Source organism: Dendropsophus ebraccatus, chromosome 13 (assembly GCF_027789765.1).
Source record: "Dendropsophus ebraccatus isolate aDenEbr1 chromosome 13, aDenEbr1.pat, whole genome shotgun sequence".
NCBI lineage: Eukaryota > Metazoa > Chordata > Amphibia > Anura > Hylidae > Dendropsophus > Dendropsophus ebraccatus.
Genome location: NC_091466.1, coordinates 80,581 through 95,843, shown reverse-complemented (window position 1 = coordinate 95,843; position 15,263 = coordinate 80,581). Strand labels below are relative to the sequence as shown.

The 15,263-nt window shown below is 47.0% G+C and overlaps 1 protein-coding gene across 3 annotated transcripts in view; it reads left to right on the top strand.

Annotated features, from left to right (window-relative positions):
• Positions 1 to 15,263, top strand: part of LOC138770395 (gametocyte-specific factor 1-like) — a 51,240-nt gene that overhangs the window by 34,320 nt on the left and 1,657 nt on the right. For all 3 annotated transcript variants that reach the window (XM_069949497.1, XM_069949496.1, XM_069949495.1), the window contains exons 8-9: positions 12,967 to 13,055; positions 13,274 to 13,298. In XM_069949497.1, the coding sequence (XP_069805598.1) occupies positions 12,967 to 13,055; positions 13,274 to 13,287 (103 nt within the window). In that variant the 3' untranslated portion in view covers positions 13,288 to 13,298. The remainder of the gene's footprint in view (positions 1 to 12,966; positions 13,056 to 13,273; positions 13,299 to 15,263) is intronic.

Here is a 15,263-nt window from a genome sequence, read left to right as displayed (position 1 = left end):
CATCTGAAATCCAACCTCATACCATCTCAAAAATGCATCTTCCTCGGAGTCCTCCTGGACTCAAAGCTACAAACTTCCTTTCTTCCTATCCAAAAACAAGAAGCCTTAATAGGTCGAGTCCGAGACCTGTTCTTGGAACACAGTCCCTCATTCAGACTGGCAATGTCCATCCTAGGACTAATGACATCATGTATTCCCTCAGTCCAGTCGGCACAATTTCATTCCAGAGCTCTACAAAACAATATACTTCAACTCTGGGACAAGCAGCAGTCTTCCCTAAACCTATCCTTCCATCTGAATTCCGGAGCGAGAATCAGCCTACTTTGGTGGACGGACTCTGTAAACCTTTCAAAAGGGGTGAGATGGACCCCAGTAGAAGTTATAAGAATTACAACAGACGCCAGCCCCTGGGGGTGGGGGGCTCACTCAGGTCATCAGCTACTCCAGGGTTCCTGGCCTCAAAATATAACCCACATGTCCTCGAATTACAAGGAACTTCGGGCAGTCCAGTTTGCCCTGGAGAACCTGGCCCATGTGATATCATCAAAAGATGTCTTGATATACTCGGACAATACAACTGCGGTAGCGTATATCAACAAGCAGGGGGGCACCAGATGTCAAGCTCTACTTCATCTGTCAACTCAAATTTTCAGCTTTGCAGAAAAGAACCTTTCCTCCCTATCTGCAGTCCACCTGAAAGGGACCCAGAATCAAACAGCAGAGTCCATCTCAGCCAGTCAGAGTGGGGGCTCAACATAGAAACCTTCAACATGATAGTAGAAAGGTTCGGTTCGCCGACTGTGGATCTATTTGCAACCAGGGAGAACAGAAAACTCCGCAGATTCTTCTCCCTAAATCCCAAGGACTCTCCAACAGCAGTAGATGCCTTTGCCCAGAGTTGGAAACACATCAAAGGTTACGCCTTTCCCCCACTCAATCTCATTCCAAAAGTCTTAAAGAAGGTGATGGAAGACAAGGCGAATATAATTCTACTTGCTCCGTTTTGGCCCAGGAGACCCTGGTTCACCAGACTGAGACAGCTATCCCAGTGTCCTCCCTGGATCCTCCCAGACAGGGAAGATCTTCTCCTCCAGGGCCCAGTCCATCATCCAGGCTCACCTCACCTACACTTAACAGCCTGGATGCTGAAAGGATAATACTGCGAGGTAGGGGCTGATCAGATGATGTTATCAATACCTTATTGGCCAGTAGGAAGGATGTTACTTCTACTATCTATCATAGAGTGTGGAGAGCTTTCCTTAGGTTTGCAGACGGTAGACAAGATCCCCTAGGAGTTCCAAATATCCCCATTATTTTAAGTTTCTTACAAGCAGGGTTAGAAAAAAATCTCAAACCAAGCACCCTGAAAGTTCAAATATCAGCTCTCAGCTCCTTTCTAAACTGTAGACTTGCCGAAAACTCACTGATCAAAAGATTTGTCACAGGTGCAGTTAGGCTGAATCCTACAAAGAGGGTTACGGTACCCCCTTGGGATCTTAATCTAGTACTAGATGCTCTGACAGGCCCACCTTTTGAACCCTTAGATGATCTGCCCATTAAGTTCCTGTCTCTCAAACTCTCCTTTCTTTTAGCGATCACCACGGCCCGCAGAGTAGGAGAGTTACAAGCCCTATCAGCCTTTCCTCCCTATACCCAGGTACTAGATGACAGTCATCATGAAGACACTTCCATCTTTTCTTCCCAAGGTAGTCTCAGATTTTCACAAAAATCAGGAGATAGTGCTTCCTTCCTTTGGTACTAACGCCACAAATAGCAGGGAACAGTCTTTTCATACCTTAGACGTAAGGCGATGCCTCCTCAAGTACCTGGAAGTTACTAGTAGCTTCCGTCAGGCCGAGAACCTTTTAGTACAGTTTCTGGGCGCTAACAAAGGTAAAGCAGCTTCTAAACCCACTGTTAGTAGATGGATAAGACAGGCTATCATTATGGCATATGAAGCTCAGAAAGTAAGTCCTCCTGCCTATTTTACAGCCCATTCTACCAGAGCAGTCGCCACATCTTGGGCAGAAAGAGCAGATGCCACCTTAGACCAAATATGTAAAGCTGCAACTTGGTCCTCGGTTCATACCTTTTTGAGACATTATAGACTCCAGTTAAATCCTATCTCAGACTTGTCTTTCGGCCGCAAAGTGTTGTCGGCTGTAGCCCCCCCCTAATTAGAATTACTAGCTTAATCCTCCAGGGGTGCTGTCATTGGGCGTCAGGGTAAAAGCAGGATTACTAACCGGTAATCTTGTTTTCATAAGCCCATGACAGCACCCCTCATGTATACCCTCCCTAAAGTTACCTTTATAATTGGCAAATTAATTTTATTTTACTGACTTTAGTTATTATTTCCGCTGGAATACTTGTTCAGAACTGAGGTGTGGAGAGGTGTGTCAAGCTTTTATCTTCACAGGTTTCCTGTCCAACGGTGAGAAGAGATGAAAGTGTTCAGCTGCACCATCAATGCCCGTTACTGGTGGCCGCTGTTATACTGTTAATAACGGCAATCGCCAGTGAGGGGACTGGCCGGAATAGACCCCACACTCTGCCCCAACCCCTCAGCTGCCTCCGGGAAGATCTGCTGTTTCTATTGGTACCAAGTTTTACATATACAATGGTGCCTTGGATTACGAGCATAATTTGTTTCGAGACCATGCTTGTAATCCAAATCCACTCTTAAAACCAAAGCAAATTTTCCCATAGGAAATCATTGAAATGCAGACAATTGTTTCCACAACCCAAAAGTAATGATTTTATATTCTAAATAATATGTAAAACAAATGAAACAAACAACGAGAAACAGCTGAATCTGTGATATTATAAGTTACTGTACAGTATAGCAATCAGCATGTGGTGTATAATGTATAGTAAGTGCATAAACCTGAAAAAACAGCCGCAGTTTGTAGATACAGGATGAAACTGCAGATCCGTATAATGCAGTAGCGTAGTACAATAGGCTAGAACAGAGAAGCAGGGCTGCTGTCAGAGGTCTGTGTGGTCACATGACAGCAATGGGGAAGGGGTGTGTGTTCAGCAAGGACCAATCAGGACTGACAGAGACTGCAGGGAGCATGAAGGAATGAGCAGGGCAGATGTGGGCACATACATGCAGCGCTCTCTGTCCGGGGAGAGAGGGGTTACAGCTATGGAGTTATTACCCCCACAGTCCTGTCCCCTGATGTAAGCCCCAGCCTGAAGTGGATCTGCTATGATTTGGAAGGTGAAGGAGACTTCCTGGGTCAGAGAACAGTGCTGTAGACCCCGCTATGCAGACCATGCCCCTCCCCCACTTGCCCTCCCACCCAGTACAGGGAGCTCTTAAACCAAAGCAATGCTCTTAAACCAAGTCACAATTTTGAAAAAATGTGAGCTCTTAAACCAAAACGCTCTTAAACCAAGTTACTCTTAAACCAAGGTACCACTGTATATGACTTTTTGATCTCTTTCATAACATATTTTCTAAAGTGTGTGTCGTGCGATATAATTTTTTTTTTTTAAACTGTAATTTTTATTAAAGATTTTGACATTTTTCCATGAAACACAAAAGCACACACATGGTAAGGCTTTTACCTCAGCCCAGAGAGGTAATGCAGACATAGAGCAATTGCAACAATAGGCTGTAACAGTTGGAATATATGTAGTTTCTGCAACCATCGTAAAAATACCAGGGCCGAAACACGGCTGGAGGATTACAAAACAGTATTAGCCAAGAACGGGCGGATCCAACAAGGTTATCCGCTCGAAAATAAGGTACACTGATAACACATAACAACAAATCACAAGACAGGAGATACATAGGAAGGAGGGGAAAAGGGGTGAAGTAGACTGTTAGGGTATTCCATCGGCGGTCGTAAGAGAGGTGAGGTAAGAGTCCCACATGGTCCATACTGAGTCAAACATTTCCATCTTATTGTTTAGAGAGGCAGTCAGTTTTTCTAGGGAGCGCAGTTCCTGCATTCTAGCAATAAAACAGTTCATAGAGGGGGGCGAGACCTGTTTCCATCCCCTCGCAATCAGCGATTTAGCAGCAGTCAAAATGGTTAGTAATAATTTGGATTGTTTCTTCCGTAAAGTTTTGGGGAAGAGATTGAGCAAACATATAGCAGGGTCTCTGGGGATCTCTGTGTGGAAGATTGTAGTGGCCATACCACAGACATCCCTCCAGAACTGCCCAATAAGAGGACATTCCCAGAAAATATGGAAAAGTGAACCAATTGCACCAAGGCATCTCCAGCACGTCGGGGAGATAGAAGCATTCAGCCTATTGAGCAGTTCTGGCGTGTGGTACCAGAACATCATCAGTTTATATTGCGATTCTTTATAGGTGGTACATATAGAGGATTTTGCTGCCCTTTCCCAAATCACATTCCAGCATTCTGGTGGAAGCTGCCTGCCCAACCACGTCTCCCAACGGGACATATACGCATGACCAACCTGGGAATCACCCACAGGGGAATTGAGGATACTATAAATATCTGAAATTAATCCAGCAGTGGAGGTATTACACCTCACCAGTTGTTCAAACGCTGAGGGTTTGGTCACCGTGAGGGTTCCCAGGCGGGACACCATAAAATGTCGTATCTGCAAATACATAAACCCCTCTGAAGACGGTAGCTCCGCCCTGTCCACGAGCCTGTCAAATGGAAGGAGAGTGCGAGTGAGTGGGTCTACGATGTCAGCGAATTGGAAAAGTTTTTTCGAACCCCACAGTTTAACAGGATGGGACTGTAAACTCGGCTGAAAGTTAGGGAAAAGAAGAAAGGAGTGCAGAGGAGAGGCTTTAGAGATGAGCCCAAATTTAGAATAGCAGGAAGACCAGATATGCAGGGTAAAGCGGATAGGCCCCAGTAGGTTGAGATGTGCGGAGGGGGGGGGGAGGAGTGCCACAAAAATGAGTTGGGGTGAAATGGGGCCAGCCAGATCTTCTCAATTTCCACCCATCTCTTGTAGGCCAAGTACTTTGACCAGGCAAGAATCTGTCGCAGGTGGGTCGCCCAGTAATAATGGAGTATGTTCGGAACTGCCAGCCCGCCTTGCGTCTTACTACTCATCATTACCGACTTAGGTATGCGGTGCCGTTTTGATGACCAGATAAATTTAAAAATATCCCTCTGAAGGGCCTTGAGTTCTGAGAGAGGTACTCTTACAGGAAGAGTTTCAAAGTAGTAAAGCAATTTGGGCAATATGGTCATTTTCACCGAGGCGACCCTACCCAGGAGAGATATAAAGTGGGAGGTCCATTTAGAGAGGAGAGTTCTGATGTCCCTAAATAGAGCGGGGAAGTTAGCCGAGTACAGGGTAGTGTACGAGGGTGTCAGTTGAATGCCTAAATATTTAAGGGAAGATGTAGTCCATTTAAATTTAAATACAGAGCGCAGATGTGTGACCTGGTGGGCAGGCAGATTTAAGGGCATGGCTTCTGATTTAGTGGTGTTAACTTTATAGCCTGATAGGACTCCAAATCTAGTGAGGAGGTCGCGTAAGACAGGGAGGGTCGTGACGGGGTCAGACAGGGTGAGGAGGACATCATCGGCAAAAAGCATAATTTTGAATTCCTTACCTCTAACCGACACCCCACGTATATCGGGGCAATTGCGAACCGCCGCCGCCAGGGGCTCGATGCATAGAACAAATAATAAGGGCGACAGCGGGCAGCCCTGTCGGGTGCCATTCAGAATTGGAAAGGTTCTAGACAACATATGGGGGAATTTAATAGCTGCAGTAGGGGTCGAATATAATGCCTCAATTGCAGTCAGAAAGGGTCCCCTAAGACCAAAGCGTTTTAGGGTCTCAAACATAAACGGCCAGCCAAGGCGATCAAAGGCCTTTTCTGCATCCAGACTAAGAAGCACTGCCCTCTCTGACTGCTGGTTGACTGCATCGATAATGTCAATGGCCCGTCTGGTATTGTCCACACCCTGTCTGCCGGACACAAACCCAACCTGATCTGCATTCACGAGGGAGGGTAGCCAATAACCTAGTCTAGTGGCCAATATTTTGGTGAAGATTTTAAAGTCTGAGTTCAAGAGGGAGATCGGCCTGTAGTTGGCACAATCTGTGTGGTCCTTACCTGGCTTAGGGATGAGGGTGACAAATGAGTGGGACAAGGAGGAAGGTATAGCTTCCCCTTGAAGAAAAGAGTTAAAAAGTGATAACAGTCTGGGGGACAGGTCTGCAGAGAAGGTTTTATAATAGAGATAGGTAAAACCATCCGGTCCCGGTGCCCGGCCCGACGGAAGAGATTTAAGTGTTTCTGACAGCTCTTCCATGCTAATAGGTGCGTTTAACTCATCTATAGCATTGTTTGGCAAAGAGGGGAGCTGACATTCTGACAGAAATTCATTAATCCGGCAGGAACGGGCCTCAGGGTCGGAGGGAAGGGTAGACGGTAGCGAGTATAGCTTAGAGTAGAATTGGAGGAATAGGGAAGAGATATCCGCAGGATGATATCGCAGAGCGCCCGAGGAATCCCTGAGGACCTGGGGGGACTGGGAGGCTGTTTGGTCATTTAGTTTGCGAGCTAGGAGAGTATGGGCTTTATTGCCTTTTTCATAAAAGCGCTGCTTGGAATAGAGGAGCAGCATCTCTACCTTCATTAATGATAGCTCTTTCAGACGTGATCTCGCAGCCACCAGTCGCCGCAGCCTCACCAGAGATGGGCGGTCAGCTAGGGAGCGCTCCAAAGCCTGAATTTCCCGCTTAGCTGCCAGAAAGGCCATCTGGGAGTCTCGTTTATGACGAGAGCTCAGAGCGATACAATGCCCTCTGACTACTGCCTTATGGGCCTCCCACAGGATGGCTTCAGAGTTTACAGAGCCCCCATTGTCCAGGAAGTAAGAGGTAATACTGGCCTTGATCGAATCACGGGACAACGGGTACTTCAGCAGGGTTTCATTTAGGCGCCAATGACAATGGCGTGTTGGTGTCATTAAGCTTTTTAGACAGATCACCACTGGCCCGTGATCCGACCAGGAGATAGGGTCTATATGTGCCTTTTGTAGGAGCCTGACAGTGGGAATATTACCAAAGAAATAATCAATTCTAGAATGTAGGCGATGTGGATGGGAGTAAAACGTATATTCCCTCTCCGTAGGATGGTCTAGCCTCCAGAGGTCGTATAGGTTATGTTTTCGGATAAGTTTGCGGAATTCAGTGGAAAGTCTGGTCTGGTCTGCAGGGACAGCTCGGTTATCTACAGAGTGTCTGTCTAGCAGATCTGAGAAAGTTAAATTAAAGTCTCCCCCTATAACTCTGGGAGCCGGGGGGTATTTTGCCAACTTATTGAACACCCTACGGAGGAAGGGAATCTGGGTCCTATTTGGGGCATAGATATTACAAAAAATTAGAGGTTTACCATGCAGCGTGCCTTCCACTATGACATACCGCCCGCCCGGGTCTGAGAATGAAGAAGAAACCTGGAAGGGGAAGGAGCGAGAGAAAAGGATAGCTACCCCTGCAGTTTTAGTGCCCCTGGAGGCAGTGATAGCTATGGGATAGGAGTGGTGGGAAAAAGAGAAGGTCGCGGTGTTATCAAAATGCGTTTCCTGTAGGAAAGCCACGTCTGCTTTTAGATTGCGTAATTCCCTTAAGGTCAAACGGCGTTTGACATTGGAGTTAAGGCCCTTTACATTTAGAGTCACTATTCTAGCCATTGGGAGGGAGTAGTGAACACGGACCAGCTAAATAACAACTCACCCAGTTCAGACAGCTCGCGGACAGGGACGGGCTCCCCTCACCATTATGTGGATGTAGGTTAATAGCCGAAGGACCCCTGGAGATAGGGAGAGAAGGGGAAAGGAAGGGAGGGGAGAGAAAACGCAGACAGACAAGACAAAGACACCATAGACGGACATTTGTAGGAGCCCATGGCTCACCATCCTGACACTTCATATCAGGACAAAGGGGTAAATAGATTAACCATAAGAGTATAACATATAGAAATAAACAACCCAAAGGTTGAAACATTATGCCCCTATCGGGGGGGAGGTAGGAAGCACCAAGTGGGTCAACAGCAGACCAAGCAAAGAACATACAAAGAACTGAGCAACACAGCTATGGTAATATCAATTATCGTAAAAGTAGGCCATGTTACAATAGCCCATAAGGGGCTAGACTGTTGTGAGGTAGGGAGGACACGAGGCTCACAGCCACGTCTCTACTCATGAGGGAGATCTATGTCCTGCACAGGAGTGGGAGTCGGTTCAGTGGATCCTGAGCGCTTTCTCTTCTGTCGCTGGGTTTGCCACACTGGTGGCGGTGATGGAGGAGGGGGAGCGATAGTCCATTCCGATATTTTGGGAATCGGGATGTCCAGGGTGTCACAGAACTTGGGGAGGTCTGACAGGGTTCGCAGGACAGCGGAACGCCCATTCCTGCGAGCAGAGAGTGCAAAAGGAAAGTTCCATCTGTATGAGGCGTCGCAGTCCCGCAGAATTGCAAGCAAAGGGCGCAGAAAGCGGCGTTTCTGCAGAGTTATCCAGGATAAATCAGGAAAGAGTTGAAGGGATGCACCGTAGAAATCCAGGTCCCGGAGAGAGCGAGCTTTAGTCATGATGGCCTCTTTAACCGTATAGTCATGTAGGCAACAGATAACATCTCGGGGCGCACCCGATGTCGGTTTGGGCCTGAGAGCCCTGTGTGCCCTGTCGAACTTAATCTTGTTGGTGGGTGGTTCACCCAGAATGGAATTAAAGAGTCCTTCTAGTGTACTGACAAGGTCATCATCATGCGTCGCTTCGGGGAGGCCTCTTATTCGTATGTTATTGCGCCGCCCTCTATTATCCAGGTCTTCAATGTGGCGTTGCATATCATCCAGAGTATGGGCCTGGGTGCAAACAGTGGATCTCAATTTGTCAATATAGACTCTGGTAGAATCATGGTCGTTTTCCAATGAGTCAACCCTCTGAGAAATATGGTGTAGGTCCTTTCTCACCTCTGCAAGCTCTACCCTGAAAGTCTCTTTCACTTCATTAATCAGGGACTTAAAGTCCTGTTTGGTGGGGAGCTGAGACAGCAGGTCCTGGACCCCTTGCTGGGACATAGTGCCTATGATAGAAGTTTCAGAGTCCGAGTCTGCTGTGCGCCAATCTGATCTAGGCGAGGTATCAGAGCGGGACGGGGCACCATTATTCTTAGTGGACTGAGTCTGGCCCCCCTTCTTATTCTTCTCCCCCCGCTGTGTTTTCTGTACGGCGGCCATCATATATTGTGATATGCGCTGCTGCCCCTTTAAGCTGATGGGGTCAGCGCGCTGTCGGGCCTGTTGTATGGGGGATAGAGAGGCTTGATGACAGCTATCCCCTTCTATAGTTCCCAGGCCTGTGTCCAGAGCTCCCAGCTCGTTGTCAGAGCTAGTAGGGGAGAGATGAAGGGGCCCAGCTACAGGCCGCACTCCGCCGGCCGGAAAACAAGATGGCCGCGCGCCACGTGGGAGCTCACCCTCCGTCTCGGCTGTCGGGCCAGGCGGATCCCCTCTCCTCACCTCCGATGGACTCCGCGGCGGGCTAGGAGGGATCCGGTCCCTGGCTCCAGCCAGGTCTGACCGCGGGCTGCAGGGGAGCTGAAGGAGCGTCCGCCTCGTGTCAGGCCGCCGGGACTCTGATGCGGCCGCGCCGCGAGTGAGGTATGGGGCGGACGGGTGCAGGCGGGTAGCAGGTCTGGCGTGGGTGAAGGGTGGTCTCGGGGTCCCCCGGTACCTCTGCTCCATGTATAGGAACCGGTCAGCTGCCTCAGAACGGGTGTATGGCCTCTTATGTAGCTGTGTATGCCCGGAGCTCCTCACTCAGGCTGCCATCTCCATCGGCGGTTCGCCACGCCCCCCCGTCGTGCGATATAATTATAGATATAGTTTTATAGATTGGCTTGTTAAAGATGTGGCGATACCAAATATGTAAAGGATTTGTGTTTTTGATCTGTTTTATGTAATGTATTATTGTGTGTAGGGAATGTAATGCATTTTTATTATGCTGGGGGGAGGGTTTTTTTGTGTGTTGGTGCACTTTTTTTTTTTTTTTTTTACACTAGTGTAACACTGTAAAGTGATCTTTGATCACTGATACAATACACTGCACCAATACTGTAGTGCAGTGTATCGTATTATGCATCATGCTGACAAGCAATCGCCACAGTCATGCCTGTTGGCAAGATGGCATCTCCATGGTAGGATTACCATGGAGACAATCAGGGGACAGCCGATCATGTGAGTATACCCACGGCGCCCACCGGAACCCTTTAGATGCCGCTGTCTTGATTTAACAGCAGCATTTAACGGATTAAACTACCTCCGCTCCGGGTATTTTCAGGGGGGAAGAGGGTGTCAGCTGTCTCACTGACAGCTGATGCCCCGCTCTGGCACCGCAGGATGCATCCGCCGTAAAAAAAAAAGGCAGCATGGCGGTCACTAAGGGGTTAATCAGTGAGAGGTGGTAATATTTGTCCCATGTAAACTGGTACTCTTTGTATTATTCATCTTAAAGGGGTATTCCAGGGAAAATCAATAATTTAGCAAACGAAAGGGTTAACCTTTCCTAATATACTTACCTGTCCTTTATTGACCCCCCCCCCAAGGAGATCTCTGGTCCGGTCACGTGATCTTCCAGCTTGCAGCGGATCCTCTTCTCCTTCCGGTCCGGTGACGTCACTATACCCGGCCAGCGTCCGCTCTCTTTCTCATTAGCAGCAGAGCACTGAACCCTGACTGGCTTGGTAGCGTGTAGCCAATCAGGGTTGAGTGCTCTGCATCCCCACCACGCTCCAGAGTGGGGGTCCCCTCAGGCTGCTGTAAATTATCAGGGGTTTTGGGTGCTCAGTGCTGGTCGCCAGTTACATGGGCCGGCACTGCACTACAGCAGGTGAATGTTAGGGGTACCTGCGGGGTCTGCCGTCCATCATCAATCAGTAGGTCCAGGTCTTATAAGCGATCAACAATTTCTCGTTCGGTCGTTAATCGTTAACTGCATTTCAACCGAACGATTATCGTTTAGATTCAAACGATTTAACGATAATCTGAACGATAATTGTCCGGTGGAATAGGGCCCTAAGAAAAGACGATTGCTGTACAGCTACAATTTCATGCAGTTGTGGGTGTAAGACTTATGAAAGGCCTTGGAGTTGCCTTCACGATTATTGCTCAGACATTTGATACCACCGATAAAAGCAAATGTTTTATATCCGTACTTCTCAATTCCAGTCGTTATGGCCCACAGACAGGCCATGTTTCGGGATATCCCATACAAAGACCGCCTGTGATACCTGATGCACGGAGTATAATTATATCCCCTGGGAAATACTACTAATATACTACTGTTTTATATTGTGTGTGTGTGTGTGTGTGTGTGTGTGTGTGTATATATATATATATATTTATATATATATATATATATATATATATATATATATATATATATATATATATATAATACACTCACTGGCCACTTTATTAGGTACACCTGTCCAACTGCACGTTACCACTTCATTTCTAATCAGCCAATCACATGGCGGCAACTCAGTGCATTTAGGCATGTAGACATGGTCAAGACAATCTCCTGCAGTTCAAACCGAGCATCAGTATGGGGAAGAAAGGTGATGTGAGTGTCTTTGAACGTGGCATGGTTTTTGGTGCCAGAAGGGCTGGTCTGAGTATTTCAGAAACTGCTGATCTACTGGGATTTTCACGCACAACCATCTCTAGGGTTTACAGAGAATGGTCCGAAAAAGAAAACCCATCCAGTGAGCGGCCGTTCTGTGGGCGGAAATGCCTTGTTGATGCCAGAGGTCAGAGGAGAATGGGCAGACTGGTTCCAGCTGATAGAAAGGCAACAGTGACTCCAATAGCCAACCGTTACACCCAAGGTAGGCCGAAGAGCATCTCTGAACGCACAGTACGGCCAACTCTGAGGCAGATGGGCTACAGCAGCAGAAGACCACACCGGGGGCCACTCCGCTCAGCTAAGAACAGGAAACTGAGGCTACAATTTGCACAAGCTCATCAAAATTGGACAGTAGAAGATTATAAAAACGTTGCCTGGTCTGATGAGTCTCGATTTCTGCTGCGACATTCGGATGGTAGGGTCAGAATTTGGCGTCAACAACATGAAAGCATGGATCCATCCTGCCTTGTATCAACGGTTCAGGCTGGTGGTGGTGGAGTCATGGTGTGGGGAATATTTTCTTGGCACTCTTTGGGCCCCTTGGTACCAATTGAGCATGGTTGCAACGCCACAGCCTACCTGAGTATTGTTGCTGACCATGTCCATCCCTTTATGACCACAATGGACCCAACATCTGATGGCGACTTTCAGCAGGATAATGCGCCATGTCATACAGCTAGAATCATCTCAGACTGGTTTCTTGAACATGACAATGAGGTCACTGTACTCCAATGGCCTCCACAGTCACCAGATCTCAATCCAATAGAGCATCTTTGGGATGTGGTGGAACGGGAGATTGGCATCATGGATGTGCAGCCGACAAATCTGCGGCAACTGTGTGATGTCATCATGTCACTATGGACCAAAATCTCTGAGGAAGCTTCCAGCACCTTGTTGTATCTATGCCACCAAGAATAGAGGCAGTTCTGAAGGCAAAAGGGGGTCCAACCCTTTACTAGCATGGTGTACCTAATAAAGTGGCCGGCGAGTATATGTGTGTGTGTGTGTGTGTGTATATATATATGTATGTGTGTATATATATATATATATATATATATATATATATATATATATATATATATATATAATATATATATATATATATATAATGTGTGTGTGTGTGTGTGTGTGTAAATATTCTATGATTTGCACATATATAGTAAACATTTGCTTTTATGTTTTATGAGATGACACCAGTTTGTGTACCTAATCACTGTAGACTTGTCTGTGTATATACCTTGCCGTGTTATTGTGTAGATGAGCTGTAACCTATGTCTCCATGTATAATCACAATATTTTTTTTCTTTTGCAGCCCTGTTTCTCTGATGGACTTTGCCAGTAGTCTTGGTTCTCATCTCCGTGCTCCTAAGTCTATGCCCTATGTTCTGCCATGGAAACTGAGTAAGCAGCCACATTGATATGAAGCTTTACACGTCTGCCACCATAGTGCCCATTCCCTACCCTACAGCTGCCCATCCATAGCCACTTACGTGAACCTTCATGTGACTCTTCTGTCCTGTGACATCGCTTGACTTTTATGACACTTCTCATAGCAATCTTTGTAGACACAGTCCAGGATAGTTTTGCCCTCTAATATTGCCTTATGCTCCTTTTTACAGATAACCAGGCTTGATTTAGTGTGGGGTAAGTATTTTCTTTCATACAGTGTGTACCTCCATAACTTCAGAGCTCCTGATTAGTGTCCACAACATCACATAGTGTAAAGTGCTAAAATCTGTCACATCTGTTCCGAACGGCTCTATATTGCCCCCCCCCCCCCTGCTGCTCATTCATCAGCTGATCACTGGCCCTATTACATGGGGGGTGATATTGGCCTGATTTAGAGTAGGGATGTCACAATACCAGAATTTTGAGTTGGATACCTTTCTTTCTTATTCCGATACTCAATACCAATTCGATACTAAATAAAGTTTGAAGAAGAAAAAAACATATACAAATACAATTTCCCCCCACCCAGCATTTTTATTTGTGACTTTATCACTTTGTTACATTTTATAGTTCGGACAATTACGCGTGCAATGGATGCCAAATACATGTGTTCCTTTTTTTAAAAAAAAAGGAGAAAAGGGGGGATTATTAGAACCTTTTTTTTTTTTTTTTTTTACACTTTTTAATTCCCCTCTACCTCGCAGCTTACCTCCCTGTGCACTATAACTCCCAGCATAATTTCCTGTGCACTACAACTCCCTACAAGAAGGTATGCTGGGAGTTGTAATGCACAAGGAGGTATGCTGGGAGTTGCAGTTGTGCAGCAGCCTTATGACACAACAACACCCAGCAGCATACCTTCTTGTGCACAAAGAGGTATGCTGGGGGTTGTAGTTCTCAAGGAGGTATGCTGCTGCGAGTTGTAGTGCACAAGAAGGTATGCTGGGAGTTGTAGTGGACACGGAGGCATGCAGGGAGTTGCTGTGTCAGGAGGCCAGCATACCTCATTGTGCTCAACAACTCCCCACAAGAAGGTATGCTGGAAGTTGTTTTGCCACTGTACCGGTGGGCTGGTACACGACAGCGGTACACCGGGGATGGGACGCAACAGGATTCCGGACATTGGCTTGTGCGAGGGACCTCACTGCACAGATAGGTCCTGGAGGTGGGGGATCTGGAGGGTGCACTGGCGGGTCCCAGAGGGTGGGGAACTGGCTGGTGCGGGGGACCCCGCTGCAATGGTGGGTCCTCGGGGGGGATTGGGAATTGTTAAATGACTGCCGCCCACGGGATCGTGAGCCGCAGTCATTAGCAGTGGCGGCGACTCCATATGCAGCAGTCCCCTGCTGCATGTGAGATGCAGACCTCCTCTCCAAATTCCTGCAGGTATAACAGGCGCAGCTACTCCTAACAGATGAAGTATAAAACTACTTTATTAAAATAATAAAAACATGTATAAAAGGCTCAGCATTACGCGTTTCTATACCGGACTGGTCTCTTCATCAGATGCTTGGTTAGTACAGTGGGAAGTAGCCATATTTAAATCCAACAAGAGGAAGTGACACCACAAATAGGAGGATACATGTTTTATATACACTCTGTATCCTCCTACTTGTGATGTCACTTCCTCTTGATGGATTTAAATATGGCTACTTCCCACTGTACTAACCAAGCATCTGATGAAGAGACCAGTCCGGTATAGAAACGCGTAATGCTGAGCCTTTTATACATGTTTTTATTATTTTAATAAAGTAGTTTTATACTTTATTTGTTATGAGTAGCTGCGCCTGTTATACCTGCTGTATGTGGGATAGGAGGTCTGCATCTTATTACGGCCCTGGCGTGGGTTTGCAATAAGGCTGCTTACTGGTTCCCTTCTTGAGTATACGCATGGAGAGTTGGGCCTCGATTTTGCACAACTTAGCCAGGGGAGAGGGGAGCCGGTTTCACTCCAGTACTGAAATTCTATACATCCCATTGCATCTGGTCCTGCACATGGAGCGCTGTCTTTTTTCTCTAGCTGCCCGGCTGCATATGGAGTGGCTCAGGAGTGGTTAAATGCCCCTATCAGTTGTGACAAAGTGGTACACTGTAAAATAGCCGACACAAGCGATCGCTATGATCAGATATCTGGGGGCAGGAATGTCTGCTGGTTAGGAT